Source organism: Leptonychotes weddellii, chromosome 7 (genome assembly GCF_054177405.1).
Source record: "Leptonychotes weddellii isolate Sample4059 chromosome 7, ASM5417740v2, whole genome shotgun sequence".
NCBI lineage: Eukaryota > Metazoa > Chordata > Mammalia > Carnivora > Phocidae > Leptonychotes > Leptonychotes weddellii.
The window spans coordinates 46,652,373-46,669,042 of record NC_138375.1 but is presented as its reverse complement, the minus strand read 5'-3'; the positions used below and the strand labels follow the sequence as shown (position 1 = coordinate 46,669,042).

At 40.5% G+C, this 16,670-nt stretch overlaps 1 protein-coding gene across 1 annotated transcript in view; it reads left to right on the top strand.

The window, feature by feature from the left end:
- The window catches only part of ATP10B (ATPase phospholipid transporting 10B (putative)), a 258,651-nt gene extending 242,193 nt beyond the window's left edge, over window positions 1–16,458 (top strand). Inside the window, exons 23-24 of the mRNA XM_081825802.1 lie at window positions 5,597–5,784; window positions 10,896–16,458. Of these exons, the coding sequence (XP_081681928.1) occupies window positions 5,597–5,784; window positions 10,896–11,355 (648 nt within the window). The 3' untranslated portion in view covers window positions 11,356–16,458. The remainder of the gene's footprint in view (window positions 1–5,596; window positions 5,785–10,895) is intronic.
- The last annotated feature ends 212 nt before the right edge of the window (window positions 16,459–16,670 follow it).

Below are 16,670 nucleotides of genomic sequence, written 5' to 3'. Positions count from 1 at the left end.
ACTTAAGGTCTCTTAATACTTGAAAACATATCTTCAAAACTTAAGGTTTAACAATAAAGGAATGGAAAGAAATAAGAGGAATATAGGAAACTATCAATTCTGCAGGATGTAGGAAAGATCAATAAGGGCAAAGAAAAATGATGGCCAAAAAACTCCACAAAACAAGATCTTCAGAATAAATCTATCAGTATTCATAATAAATGTTAATGGATTTAATTCACCTATTAAAAGCAAAAATTATCAGATTGGATTTTTTTGTCCAGTAAATATAAGGACAAATAGACAAATTCACAACTGTAGTGTGAGATTTATATACAACTCTATCAGAAACAGACAGATCAAATAGAAATGATATAGAAGGCTGGAATAAATTATCACATTTGATCTAATGTATTAGTAAACATGCATCTTTTCAAAAACACAGAGACTATATACCAAAAATTAAAAGAAAAAGACCAAATTCTGAATTCTTACAGGAATTTGAAAGAATCATGATCATCCTTTCTGACAATGCATTTAAATTAAAAACAAGCAATAAAAAGATAATCAAAAAAACCTAACATGGTTGGAAGTTTCAAAATGTACTTCTAGGGGTGCCTGGGTGGCTCAGTTGGTTAAGCAACTGCCTTCGGCTCAGGTCATGATCCTGGAGTCCCAGGATCGAGTCCCGCATCGGGCTCCCTGCTCAGCAGGGAGTCTGCTTCTCCCTCTGACCCTACCCCCTCTCATGCTCTCTCTATCTCATTCTCTCTCTCAAATAAATAAATAAAATCTTAAAAAAAAAAAAATGTACTTCTAAATAACTCATGAGGTCAAGAGTAAATCATGATGGCAATTACTGCTGAATGACTATAAAAATACCATATATGCAAACTTGTGGGATGAAGCTAATCCTTTTAATTAAAAAGCAAAAAGTTAAAAAACAAGAATTCGATTCAAGGAACTTAAAAAATTATCGTGTAATCTAAAGAGAAAAATCAAGGAAACAATAGAAAGGATCAATAAAACCAAAACTGAGTTCCTCAAAACCCTAATAACAACTAATCTCTGTTACTCAGCCATAAAAAAAAGAATGAAATAGTGCCATTTGCAGCAACATGGATGGGATCTAGAGAGTATATGCTAAGCGAATATGTCAGAGAAAGACAAATACCACTCTTATGTGGAATTTAAGAAATAAACAAGCAAAAAGAAAGGCAAACCAAGAAACAGACTCTTAACTATAGAGAACAAACTGATGGTTACCAGAGGGGAAGTGGGTGGGGGATGGGTTAAATAGGTGATAAGGATTACGGGGTGCCCTTGTTCTGATGAGCACTGGATATTGTATGGACTTGTTGCATCACTATATCGTACACCTGAAACTAATATGGTACTGTATGTTAACTGGAATTTTAACTAAAAAAAAAAAAAAAACTAATCTCTGACAAAACCGATCCAAGAAAAGACACCAGAAAAGACCACAAAAATATGAAAAAGACTGATAATTATGGATATCAATTTTTTAAGTATTTTTTGAAAATTTAAAACAAGTTGATAATTTCTTTAAATATAAAATCTACCAAAACATAACCAAGGTCATTCAGCAAACCTGAATAAACCAGTCACCATTAAAGAAATTGGCTAAAATAATCCTGATACCAAAATAGGTATAGACAGTTCAAGGAAAGAAAATTATAGAGCAATCTCACTAAATGAACAGAGATATAAAAATTCTAAATAAATTATTGACAAATTAACTCAGCAGTGTGTGAAAGATAATAAAGCCCAACGAAGGAACTTTCATATTCTGGTAGTAGACCACAAACTATAAGCTGATGCCACCACTCTGGAGAGCAATTTGAAAATAGCTGGAGGAGTTTAAGTACTCATCTGCTATGACACAATTCCACTTTTAAGTATGATGCACCCTGGAAATATACAGAGACGTGTTCAAGAATGCTTGTTATAGTATTGTTCTTAAGAGCAGGAAAAAAAATGAAAAAGGCTAAGTGTTCATCAACAGGAAACTAAATAAATTGTGGCATATTCATATACTAGAACAGTTAAAATAAATAACCAAAGCCAGATCTATCAACATAGATGGAACTCCAAAGCAATAGGTCTAGTGAAAAAAGTTAAAGGATTAAAGAAGCATTCATAAACATGTATGTATAAAATATGCATAAGAATGATGAACCACTGAATTTATGTTCAAGACTAAAGAGAAAACATTTGCAAGAGAATCATGGGTGCTTTACTTGTATATGTTAACTTTTTAATAATAATTGGAGGAAATATGACATAGTTAAAATTGATAAAGCTGGATGTTGGGTATATGAGGTATACTATCTGTATGCTTGAAATATTTTATGGTTTAATTCCACTAAAAAAAAAAAAAAACTAACCCAAGATATTTCCCAAGAGGAATTCTACTCTCTATGAACCTCTTAACCACTAGATTTTTAACCTTTCAGAAGGCCCTGAAAAGTATAATTTTACGTGGGTGATGAATTAAAGATTCTGTATCTTCATTGGTCACTCAGCCCACTTTCTCACAACACTGCATCCATCTGCTTTCAGAGAGGGGACCTGTTCCTTTCACCATCATTCAGCATTATTAACCCACCCAGTGCATTTCTAGACCAGCTAAACCAGTAGTTACTTGTAATTTCTGGTGCTTTTGGAAGAAGAATCAGTTACTAAAATCATTATGAAAAAGTATATTTCACTTTTGAAAGTACTTGAAGCAAGACAGCCTATTTCCTGGGTAGAAATCTAACATGAATTTGAGTAACTGTCAGTTTTCACAGCTTCCACCAAAGCAACTGAAAAAAATTAGCTAACTGCTTTCTTCTTCAGGATCGGGGCTGGATTATTCAGATCACCTCTCCCACTGAAAACTAAAAATAAAAACAAAAAACTTCTTCAAAAGCATAAAAGAGCTGACAGAATAGTAAAGACAAAAACCTCTGAGAAAGGGGGATTCTAGAGAAAGAGCCAAAACCTGTTTCCTTGAGGATGTTTGCAACCCTGCCCAAAAAGAACTTTGTTTCTGGGCAGCTTGACTGAGCAAAATATTCAGAAATCAAACCCAGACACCCAAGGCAGGAGTCTAAGAGCCCACATTACATTAGGATCCCAAAGCTATACCTCAGGGTGAGGCTACACCCAAAATGGACCTGCCTGTTCAACCTCCCCAGCAGGTACTGCAGAGATTATTTCCATTGTGAGCAAAGCAGGGAGAATCAATATAAAGGACCTGTCCTAGGAAACGGACCATGGGCTGGCCTCATACATATTTGCAGCCCAGGTTTGTATCACCTTGGTGAGCCAAATTTTGATGTATGAGGTCAGTTTAAAGTGACCCAAGACTGACAGTTGCCAAGGACATTGCAAAATAAACACACCTTCTCTAGAGAAAGGTATCTCATCCTATGCCTCAAAATTGTTCCTACCAACTTTTCAAGGCGCTATGAGCCTCACATATTCAAAAATAACCAACTCTCAAAGAAACAAAAACCCATTAGTGAGGTTTTTAAAAAAATCAGAAACACATATTTCAGGTGTTGGTATTATCAGATATAAATTAACAGAAAATCTATGTTTAAGCTTTAAAATATCTGCAGGGATTGATAAACTATATAAAGCAATCTAGCAAATTTGAAAAGAGACCAAATAAAACTTTTAAAAATAGGGGCGCCTGGGTGGCTCAGTTGGTTAAGCGACTGCCTTCGGCTCAGGTCATGATCCTGGAGTCCCGGGATCGAGTCCCGCATCGGGCTCCCTGCTCAGCGGGGAGTCTGCTTCTCCCTCTGACCCTCCCCCTCTCATGTGCTCTCTCTCTCACTTTCTCTCTCTCAAATAAATAAAAAAATCTTTAAAAAAAAAAACCTTTAAAAATAAAATACAGTAGCTGGTTTAACAAAAAAATTAGACAAAACTGAAGGGGAGAATTATTGAATTGGTCAAAAGTAATTATGCAGAATACAAAAGAGAAGAAAAATAATGAAAATTATGGAAAAGGTATCAAATATATATAGAAGATAGGGTGGTATCTAAAAAGGTCTAACATATGTTTGATCAGAGTCTAAGAAGCAAAGGAGAGGGGCACCAGTGTGGCTCAGTCAATTAAGCATCTGCCTTCGGCTCAGGTCATGATCCCAGGATCCTGGGATCAAGCCCCGCATCAGGCTCCCTGTTCCATGGGGAACTTGCTTCTCTCTCTCCCTCTGCCTGCCGCTCTGCCTGCTGGTGCTCTCCTCTAGCTCTCTGTCAAATAAATAAATAACATCTTAAAAAAAAAAAAAGTAAAGGAGAGAGAAAATGAGACAGAGGTAATAGTTGAAAAGATAGTGACTTAAGAATTTTGCAGAAATGATGAAAGACATCAACCCACAGATTCTAGATCAGCAAAACCCAACCAAGATAAATAAAAATACATATTTATCATAAAGAAACTACAGAATACTAAAGACAAAAACCATAAAAGTAGCCAGATTTTGGGGTGCTTGGGTGGTTCAGTCAGTTGAGCATCCGACTCCTGATCTCAGCTCAGACCTTGATCTCAGGGTCATGAGTTCAAGCCCTGCAATGGGCTTCATGCTGGGCATAGAGCATATTTAGAAAAAAAAAATTGCCAGATTTTAAGAGATAAACATTTCTTTCTAAGGAACAACAGGTAAGAAATGTCTCAAAAGCAACAAAAGACAATGGACTGCTATTTTAAATATGCTTAAAAAAACTGCCAAACAAGAATTCTATATCCATCAAAAATGTCTTTCAAGAATGAGAATGAAATAAAGCATCAGAATAGATCACCAGCAGATTTCCACTAAAGGCAATTCTAAAGAATGTACTTAAAGCAAAAGGAAAAAAGAATCTCAGATGGAAGGTCCAAGATGCAAGAAGGAATGAAGGTACAGAAAATGGTAAACATCAAGTGAATTTTAACAAATATTGATGATATTCAACTATAATAATTTGTCTGCTTTAAAAGATGATAGAATTAAAATATACAGTAGCAATAAGATTTAAGTCAGCAGGGAAGTAAACAGTTAAAGCGCTCTAAAGCCCTTGTATGATTCAGGAGTAGGGAAAAGTAGTTACATACTTTAGACTGTGGTAAGTTAAGATTGCTTATTATCATTTATTGAGTAATCATTGAAAGAATAGAAATGGAGTGTATAACTTTCAAACCAGTAAAGGGAAAAAATGAAATTGTACAAAATACTAAGTTTAAAAGAGGATAAGAGTGGGTAAAAGAACACAAAACAGGACAAAATAAGATCAAACAACAGAACACTGTACTGCTTTGAACATGAATAAACTGCAGCCACATGTGGAAAAAATGGATTCCTCACACCAAATAGGATTCTATTTATCTAACATTTAAAAAACAGAGTACATAGGCAGTGAGACAGAATCTCTAGGGGCTCTTTGGGTATGTATGTTCAAATTCTGGATGAGAGCAGCATGGGTGTTTGCTTTCCAATGCTCCATTAACCTGCCCCACAAAAAAAATGTTTAAAACAAAGTTAGTCAAATGCCATGATTGCACTGCCCCCTGATCTAAGCTATAGTTTCAACAGTGTTTACTTCTCCTTTCCTTCCACAGACCATTATCCACGGGCTTGTTCTTGTAGGCAGCTTCCTGATGTACTTTGTGGTATCCCTTGTTTACAATGCCACCTGCGTCAACTGCAACAGTCCCACCAATCCCTATTGGGTGATGGAAGGCCAGCTCTCAGACCCCACTTTCTACCTCGTCTGTTTCCTCACACCGGTCATGGCTCTTCTTCCAAGGTTTGAGCACTGGGGTTGTTTTCTACCTAGAACCACCAATGCCCCCTTAATAAGCTATTTTCATAAGCCAAGAGTCAGGAGTTTGACTCCTCCTGGGAACCTTGAGGCTGTTGTTTCAAAGACAGGGTATTAGGTCAAAGAGAACAATGAATGAGAAGGCAAATAACATGGACTGTCATCCCAGGGCAGCCACAGAGTAGCAAAGTCACCAACTGGCATGGCCTAAGTTGTGACATCTGTAAAATGATAATTCCTGCCCTCCTGCTTTACAAATTGTGTTGTGTGTAAGGGATCATTTTGAAAAGGTCTGTGGTCCTTTATTAGCCCAGGAGTCTCCTAACTCTAATAACTACAGGCACAGGCACACAACTGCAGCAAACCAGGTGTAGTACAGACATGGGGAGAAAGACCTTCTCAGCTTCACCCTATCATTGCCACCAGAAAAGATCAAGTCTTAGCATTGCAGACCTTTAGATTTCTTACAGAAATTCAAATTTTGCATGAAATAGCCAACTTTTTAATATTATTCAAATTTATTACACACCAAAAAGTGTGTATTAGTCAAATAAATCATTCCTGCCCAAGGACTATTTCTAACATTTCTATCCTAAACCTTCTGCATTTGACTTTTCCAGAAGAATAGCAACAATAATGCCTTGCATTTCCTTGAAGCTCTTGCCACACACTATCTAGCACTTTGTTTTGCTTTTGCCATCACCTAGAATTTAGGCAGAGCTATAGTTCTAGTACCACTTGCTCATGGGACAGCTAAGTCGCAAGAAGGACCATGTGTCCACAAGTCCACCATAAATCACAGTGGGAGCTGGATTCTCCCAATTCAGTGGCCTGTGTTCTATTCTGCAGCCCACACTCTAGTTAGAACAGTCAGTGAACTTGAGCATGTACCTGTGGGCAGGACTTAGCCCCTCTCCATCCTTAAGATCCCGCCACTCTGAACATCACAATTCAGCCGCCTTATCATCATAGGCTGTGGTAAACAGACTATCTCAACATTGCGTAGAACTTTTTCTTTTTTTTTTAAAGATTTTATTTATTTATTTGAGAGAGAATGAGATAGAGAGAGAGAGAGCATGAGAGGGGGGAGGGTCAGAGGGAGAAGCAGACTCCCCGCTGAGCAAGGAGCCCGATGCGGGACTCGATCCTGGGACTCCAGGATCATGACCTGAGCCGAAGGCAGTCGCTTAACCAACTGAGCCACCCAGGCGCCCACATAGAACTTTTTCTAATCCAAAATTAGAGAGCCATAGCCAGTCATACTTCCTTTAATAAATGTGGGAGCTTGCTTAACCTAGGTTGGTGTCCATTTCCTTGTCCTAAGCCAGCTCAGAACCTTGACCTCTGATGCAAGGTTGGAGGCTGAAGATACCTAGATGGCAAACACAGATATCAGTTGTATTCTAAGTATGCTCTATGTGCATGGCCTCCCTGCTTGGCCCCTGCTGGGCTCTACAGCCTCATCCCTCCCTCAACTCCCTACTTCAAACTTCGGGCTCCACACTACCAAGCTTCTTGTACTTCTCTGAAAGCCCATGCCTTCTCACCTTCCTGCCCTTATTCATGCTGTTCCTCCTATTTGGAATACACTTTCTATTACCAAACCTCCTCATCCTTTGACATTTCAGGCATGACCAATTCCAACCCTTCCATGATTTCACCTACCTTCCTCAAGTGGAAATATGTCCCCCTCTCTTATGTGTTCCCATCACCTGGGTTTGTCTTTGTCACTGCTTTTAGCCATTTGTTATAAATCGTCTATCTCTGACCATTAACTCCTGGACAGAAGGTATCCTCCTTACCTTTATATAACCAAAACAGCACAGTTCCTGTCACATAGGCTGCATTCTGAGATAAATGAGCAATAGATGTTAGAAGAACAGAAAGGGGAATAAAACAGGACCCTTGTTCTCAAGAAACCTGCAATCCAATAGACAATTCAGATATAACTTTGACCATAAGACAGGGGAAAGTGACTAGTATTGAAAGAGGGCCTTGAGTGAAGAACAGGAAGCAATTAAGAACAAGTACAAGCCTCAGAGGACATATTGCCCACCCCACCCCTTCTTCTGCCCAATCCCTTGGGAGAGACCATGAAGACTGTGCTCTCATTGGAAAAGGGCATCAAACTGTGGGTTAAGTATTTTTGTTCACACTTTTGGGTTAAACACAGTTATGATCACCACAAGCCAAGGACTGAGCTCCCCTGTTCTGTATCATATTTAGGGTATGGAAAGAAAATTATCAGCCTATATTCTTTGTCTTACCCTTGGCTGGAAAACACCTCTTAGAGCCAAAACCAACCAGTTTGATGAGGATATTTGAAAAGTATGAAGACTGCTGACACCTGCTTTGAAAAGACAAGCCTTCAACATTACCGCTTTATATAACAGATAAGGGACAAGTTAGGAAAAAGTTAACAAATATTTGCTTGCTAATTACCATAGCACATAAGTTAAATCTCTGCTTATTCTTTATCATCATAAAGTTGGATTTCTGCTTAATGTTGTTTACTAAGAAAAGCAGACATTTCCTCTGATAGAGAAAATATTATTTTAATAGTTCCAAGGACTGTAGACTTATAACCTTGGAACAATAAATGTTTCATATAGAAATCTACATGATAGAATGCTTGCCACAGAAAACTACTCATTCACTTAAAGCTAAGCTATATTTATCATAATGGAGATTGATTTCACTCACCAAGCTTGTGATAATTAACCCACTAGCTGTGACCTCACTTATCTTGGTCTAATTAATTCAAGCAGTATAAGAGAATTGTACAGATTTTCTTAAACTAGGAACATGTAAATTATTTTACAGATAAAACAAAAGAAACTAGTGCACTAAGTTTACAACACAAAGCAGCCTCTTAATTAGCTATAAGGGAGGATAACTGTCCTTGAACACTCTTTCCTTGGCTTCGGTAACACAACACTCTGTTGGTCTTTCTCCTACTTGTTTCCTTTGCTGGTTCGTGTTCTTGACATAGTGGATGTCTACCCTTGGTCTTAGGTTCTTCTGTCTTCTAACTTTATATTCTCTCCATAGACATAGCAACCACTATTGTGAAGTTAAATATCATTTTTCACAGACAAATCTCCAATATAAATTCCCAGGCCAGTCTCTCTTCTGAATTCCAGATACATCTTTCTAACTACCTATCATCACTGCCACTAGGCACGTTTAGTCTGAGGAAACAGAGACATCTGTAATTTAATTCATGATCCATCCTCTATCAGCACCACCATCAAAGAAACTTAAGTCTCTTTCAGAATTCTCTCCATCAAATGTTACCCACTTAGGACCAGGACAGACCCCTAGGATCCTTAATACCACCTACCACCCCACATCTGACTTGTCATGAAAACCAGATGGGTTTATCCCCTATGTATTTCTCAAATCCATCTCTTATTTCTATTTCTAATCTTTTTACCCCAAATTACTCTAGCAGTCTCCCAATGGGTTTGCTCTAACCCATTATCATTGTGTCAAAGTGTAATCTTGTCATCATCTGTTTATGTCTCGCCACCCCCCCAAAAGAGCTTCCCAAGGCCACCACAGTAAAGCACAAAAACCAAGATCTGGCCACAGTCCCTGCCTGCTCTGGCCGTACCAACCTCTTCTGTCTCATATTTCCCCACTCTTGTCCTCACTTTCCATACTGCAGCCATTGTGCCCAGGATTTTGTTCTCATCCCCTCTTTGCCTGACTACCTCCTATGCATCTCTCAGTCCTCAGCTTAAAAGTTTCCTTCTCAAGGAAGGTCTCTCACACCAGATCAGGTGTTTGACACTTTTCATTGCTCTCTCCATTTATAAATCTATTTATGTGCTACATGAAAGCAAGAACCTTGTCTTGCTCACAGTTTAATCCCTTTGGGCCTGGCCTATTGTAGGGACTTTACAGGTATTTGTTAAATTAATTGATGGAGAAGGGAAAGTGATAGCTTGGGGAAAAGGCTTAAACTGAGAAAATTCAAATTTCTAAGAAATTGAATCTTTCCTGAAACATATACATGGCCACCTGTACTGCCTCACTGGGTGAGATGAGAAAGAATTGGGGAAAATTTATCGGATTCCATGGGACCTACTGTTGTCTTCAGAAACCCCTTGCCCCTGAGGTCACCCTAAAGCTTTTAGACAATAGTGGAAGGGCGGAGCCTTTCTATAAGGCTTTAGAAATAAAACTTTTTAAAGGATTATTTTTGAAAAAAACCATGAGTGTTCTCCTGACTGATTTAAGTACATTTTAGGTTAAGAAATCAACACCAAAAGGGGGAACGTGAGGTGTCCAGTATCACAACATGGTGTAATGGTGTGATTCTTTCTCCATACACCACATAGTTTTATTCACTTCCTCACTCCTTCCTTCCCTAAACTTGGAATAGAGAAAAGATTCTAAACAAAGAGACTCCCAGAGTCCACATTCAACTTGGCAGGGACAAAGGAACACTTGAGTCAATCATCAGGGAGGTCAATTAACTTCTCTGGAGACCCTGGGAAACCCTTCTTGTCACTTATAGTGATAATACAGTGATGCTGTCAAGCCAGCCCATAGATTCAGGGGAAAAGTTTGTATTTAGAAACTACTTAAAAATTAATAAGTTCCACAAAGGGTTGACATTACAAATCAAGTACATTTGCCTGAATTAGAATAGTCCAGAAATAGAAATGGACCCCATGTACATAGTGGATAAAAGCCTTGGGATCCAGAGTGCTTGGTTCTGATCACAGCTCCATTACTGTGAGACTCTGGACAAATCACTTAATCCCTTGGTGCCTCAGTTTCATCATCTGCACACAGGGGGAAACAAAGGTACAGACTGCCCAAGATTGTTGGGAGAATGAAATGAGTTAATGTCTAAAGCATTTAGGATAGCTTAGATACATAATAAATGTTAGCTGTTATGTTCTGTTATTGTTGAACTCCCCATTACCAGAGGTGCCCAGGCCTAGATTTGATAGCCAACAGTCAGGGACATAACAAAGAGGATCTTGCCCTATGTGGGGAATTCGATTCTAAGGCCCTTTCCAATGCTGAAATTCAAGAAGTCCACAAAAAACAAGTACTTTTATTCTGTTATTTCCTACCAGGTACTTTTTCCTATCTCTACAAGGGACTTATGGGAAGTCTCTGATCTTAAAAGCTCAGAAAATCGACAAACTCCCCACAGACAAAAGAGACCTAGAAATGCAGAGTTGGAGAAGTAGACAGAGGCCTGTCCCTATTCCTGGAAAGGCTCAGCACACCCACCATCCAGTGCCACCTGTCCCAGAACGAGACTTCAGAGCCAGCACCCCAAAGAGCTCTAGCCCTCCCAAGCGGAAGTACAAGGAGGACTGGATATTGCATGGAGAGAAATGCAGCAGAGACCATCTGAAGGATCACCCATGCCCAGGGGACTCCTCAGCTAAACTCTCATCCAGGGAATACCCGCTTCTGGGGCCTAGTAGGACAATGGCTTCGGGAGCCTACTCAAATGGACAGATTGATGAGTACAGGCCCTCAAGCAGGGGCAGTCATCGCCGATCCCAGAGTTCGCTGACCATATGAATGGCCTGCAGAAATCTGTACAAACTCAGAGGAAGCCACCCAATCAATGGCCTAATTAACCCCTGACTCTTCCTCTTCATGGAGGAAAGGACGTGCCAGATTTATTTGCTCCTAACCAAGCTTGACTTCCTTGGAGAAAATGCTGGCCCCAAGGGCTTTGACAAAGGACTGGAAACCAGTCAACCTCTACCTTTCTCCTGCTGCCAGGCAGCATATAATGCAAACAAAAATTTTATAAGGAAGCTATGTTTCTAATGCATTGAGTTTTAAAATTCTTTAGCCCAGAGACATTCTTGTGACCTTCCAAGTAAGTAGAACAAATGGCTAACACAACTGGGCCATAATTTTCCAAGATTCCAAGAGATATATCTACCCAGGCAATCTCTCAGGATTTGGAAGTTTCTGGGCTTGTCAAGCCATCACCTCATCTTATTGTGCCAAGAGTTAAAGTTTCAGAAGAGACCCATATACACAGGTACTTCTTCTTGAGTGTATTGCAGTGGTAATTATGTCAGGTTTAACATTTTCATTCATAGAGAATTGGTTGCTTCCTGTCTCTAAGCCAAAGAGAACCATATCTAAAGATTAGATTTGAACTCAGTGTCACAGATACTTTTGAAAATTGTAGATCCATAGCTAGTGTAAGAGTCAACAACAACGTAAGCATGCTAAAGCAAATGGGTGCACTGGAAATCCCAAGCTTTAGCTAATGGACCATATGTCCACAGTCTATACCAAGAGGATAAGAGCAGTACTCTTTTTTTTAAACTATTTATTTTTAAATAGAAGTACTCATCCTTATCCAGCTCTAAGACTTATAGACCTTAATACATCTGTACCCAGAATAAACCTGTATAATAGAGCAATTCTCAGCCCAAACAAGGACACCTCAAAGGATAGGGCCAATATTAAACCGTATCATTAAGCTTATCCCAGATTATTACCAGCTGGAAGACACTGGCCCATGCTTCAGTTACATTAGGGAGAGTCAGAGGAAGTCTCATTTCAGAGGTTAAAGGATTATGCAAACTTCTTATCCCTAGAGGTTACAAATGCCAAAATGTAAAAGTGCTCAAAACAGTGTTGAAATGAAAGAATGGATGATAGAATTCCAAGAAACTATCAAGAGAATTCAGGTCTATTATGGACAAGGATGGTGTATCTCTAGTCTTTAAGTCAGAGAAGGCTACTGAACCCTCTCCTCCTTAAGGTAGTACCTATATATTAAGCAAAATCCCTGTATATTAAGGATGGATGCAACATGTGTGACAAGTCTTTGAGCCTAAGAGTCATAGCCACCCCGCAATGTTGACTTATCACTTGAGTAACTTCTCAGCAAAGATGCACAAAAAGATCTCAACAATCAAATTGGCAAATGACAGACTGAGCTCATCCTCTGACCATCCTGCTGACAAACCTGAACTGGAGGGACCATTTGAAGCATTGTGTCCCTGGAAGCAACACACTGGATCTCTTTTACTGTCTATGCCACATAATGATGCCAATAATGGCCAACAGGATAATTCTACATGCTGATTGCTAGAGAAGGAGCAGGTGAACACAGCAGGCAGAGCAGTAATGATAGGAATTGTTCCAAATGAGTGGTTTGAGCCAAAACTTGGATCATGGGTTCCTCATGTTCCCCATTTGATTCCTGCCCACTCCTGCAAGCCATACTGAGAGAGTTAGGATGTTCCAGAGAAGAACAGAGTAGTGGGAAGAACACTGGCCTCAGGAGATCTGGGTTTGAGTCTTTGCTTCTGTACTCTCTAGGAGCCAGGAGCCTTGAAGCAAGATGCCATACCTGCAAATTAGGTTAAAACTGCTCTACCTTCCAGGCTTGGCATAAGGATCAAGTCAAAAATACACAGGGGATGTGCAAACCCTTTGAGAGCTGTAACACCCTCAGTAGTAACACAGGGATTTCTATTTCAGAGCTAAGGGGAAACAAGGTGATGGGAAACTTGTGAAAATGACCACTGTACCTAGATGCTAAACCATACCCAACATTGTGATGTTGCTCTCTTTCTCTTTCTTGCATGAGCAACCATCCCAGTTTGCCTGGGGTTTTCCGAGTTTTAGCACTGAAGGGCCCACATCCTAGGAAATCCCTCAGTCCTGGGCCACCTGAGACAGCTTGTCACCTACTCTTGCCTCCCTTTGAAACCAAACCAACTGTGACCATCCAACATGCCATCTTAAGGGAAAAGGTTATAACAACTTTTCCTATAACATGATGCTAATGATTGTACTTAGTACATTTTTATACATTTATGACCTTTTACTGATTGGAAATGAGTTATCCTTTATTAGAAAAAAATAAACATTGTTTTCCATAATTGCCTGCAGTTCTGAGTACCCTCTCATCCATCCATCCTTCTTTGCATTCATTCATTTATTCAGTAGTCTGTCCATCCATTTATCTATCCAATAAACTTCTGTTAAGCCCCTACTGGATGCCTGGTAATATGCTATGGACTTTGAGGAATTCAGTTCCTGTCTTTAAAGAAGTTCATACCTTGTCAGACATAGAGTGTCAGGAACATGTTTGATCCAACATGAGAGTGTGACACAAACCAAAATGGCTATAGGAATTAGAAGCAGCAGCACACCGTCTCCTCTGTCTGTAATTCTAACCTAGCTACTCTCCTCTTGCTGGAAGCCTGACACCAGCCTCAAACCCAGATTGATTCAGATGCCTCTTTTCACTCATTCAGAAAAGATCAAGTGGGTGCCTACTGCACAGCACTGTGTTAGGCAGCAAGGATAAAATAGGAGAGAAAACAGGCCCATCTCCTGCCCTCAAGGGATTTACAACCTAGAAGGGAAGACAGCCAATAATCAAGGAAATAGATATATGAGACAGTTGAACTCTGAGAAGAAAGAAGAATGGAAAAGAAGGGAGGAGTTGTTCCCAGGGTGATCAGAAAAGGCCTTTCCATGGAGGAGAGGAGACTTTAACCATGATAATACAGCAGGGAAGGGCTATTGCAGATGGAGAGAATTAACTATGAAAGCCCTGAAAAGGAAGAGTTTGGTATACAGAAGGAGGAGAAGAAGAAAAAAGAAAAGAAAGGTCAGGATGACTAGAATCCAAATAAAAAAGAGTAAGTGCCCCCATGATAACATTAATAGTAACAACCATACAAGCTCACTGTGTACTTAACACTAGACTAAGGGCACGTCATCATGTAAACCTCACAGCAACCCTCCAAAGTAGGTAATATTATGCTCTGCTATTTCAGTTAGCTTCTGCAACATACCAAACCACCACCACCCAAAATTTAGTGGACCAATACAATTACTTATGCACTCATGATTCTCTGTGCAATTTGAGGTGAAATGGCTGGGATCTTCCATCTTCAAGAACGTCAACCAACATTGTCATATGACAGCAATGTTCTGGGAGTGAGAACAGAATCTACAAAGCCTCTTGAGACCTAAGCACAGAACTCACAGATCATCAATGCCACTACATTCTATCAAAGCAAATCACAAGGCCAGCCCAGTTTCAAGGGGGTGGGGAAAATACATTCCACCTTTAATGGGAGGATCTACAAAGAAATTTGAAGCCATTTGCAATCCATCACATCCCATTACAAAGGGAAAAACTGAGGCAGAGACAAGTCACATAATTATGGCACAGTCACACAATTAACAAGTGGGGAGGCAGCATTCAAGAGCCTGAAACTAGAGCCTATACTCTTAGCCACAAAGCTACACAACAGCAAGATGGGGCTGAAGGGGCAGGTAGGAACCAGATGACAGAGGCCTTTCTTCTGGAAAGAACCAGTCCAGTTCCTTCTCCACATTCTCCTGAGAAGCAAAGTAGTTCAGTACTTAGTGAGCTGGAATTCCACCCCAGCTCTGTCACAGACTGGCAATGTGACCCAGGGAGAGACCACACTGTGTTCAGCTGGGTTGCACACCCAGACAAAATCTTAAGAAAATACTAACAGCTAAAATGAACTGGAACTCATGCCTGCACTACCCTAAAATATCTTCCTGTTGAGCTGATCACCTGGCCAGAACATTCTATTCTGCCCTGAGAGCCCCCAAGAAATCAATCACACAGGACCAAATTCTCCCAGACAATCACAGAAGAGACAGCCCTTCCCTGTACCTCCAACTCAGGCAAGATTTCACTGACAAAGAAGGTGGGGATTGTGAACTGGAGCAAGCAGGACTTTTGAGAGCATTATAAAAGGAGTCCTGCCCATCCAAACTTCAGGACTCCCACAGTGAGGATCTGGGCAATGTCAGACAGGAGCTGAGACTGGGAGCCTTTTTCTTCAAAGGTGTTCTGGTGCCACCTAGCAGCAGTGGGGGAGCTGCTGCTTCTGAGGACTTGCTACAGCTAGAGCAGGGAAAACAAGAATGGAAGGGGAACTGAGCCAGGAGTCAGGAGCCCAGATTTCCAGTCTGCTCTGCCAGTGGTGTCCATTGTGACTCTGGACAAATCCCTTCACCAGGTTTCAACCTCAAACTGAGGTTCTCTTGGCTTCCTCAAACACTCAATGTAGGAACTGGACTGGTTCTAATATTCTGTGGTTCTAAGAGCTATTTGGGGGATGTTACAGTGCAGGAATGCCCCTGTGCAACCAAAACCTTCAGTTTACTATTTGTGCAGCTGTCTGATTCTCTATCATGCATGCACACGGTGCCAAATCCCATGAGGAAAGAACCCTGCAATCTTGTTCCCTGCTGTGTTCCAAGTGCTCAATACATGGCAGTGCTCAACAATGTTGTGACTCTGGCTGTTGAAGAAACTCATCGATGGGGGCTGGTCCGGAGTATAGCAGGCAGGAGGACAGCAACATTATTTGGGAAGACAATGAACCCCCCAAGCCTTTGCGAGGCCCCTGGTTGCCTTTCTCAGATCAGGAGGCAGTAAGGAGCTGCAAAGACGTAAAGCAGGGCAGGGCAGCCACCATCTCCAGCTGTCAAGGGGAAGCCGGAGCTAGGACGTCTCTCTCCCTCACACAGGCTGTAGACTCACTCCAGGTGCTGAGGTGTCTAAGGAGGAGTTTTAGTCTCCTATCATCTCCATCAACACTTCCATCTCCCCAACCACTTACTCTTTAAATAAAGCACCAAGTTGAATCTCTAGTACCTTCCTTCCATGCATATCACTGCCCCTAAGCCCCTCCTCTGTCAATATTTAAACTGCCACCATCTGTGCCCTGACTCTCAGTCTGTCTACAAGAGAGGCCAGCCCTTCACAAGTCAGGCCTGGGGAAAGACAAGCCCAGGCACCTCAGGAACCAATACCACCTGGGAGGCAACAGTATCCTTAGCTCCTGTCCGCAGTGCCA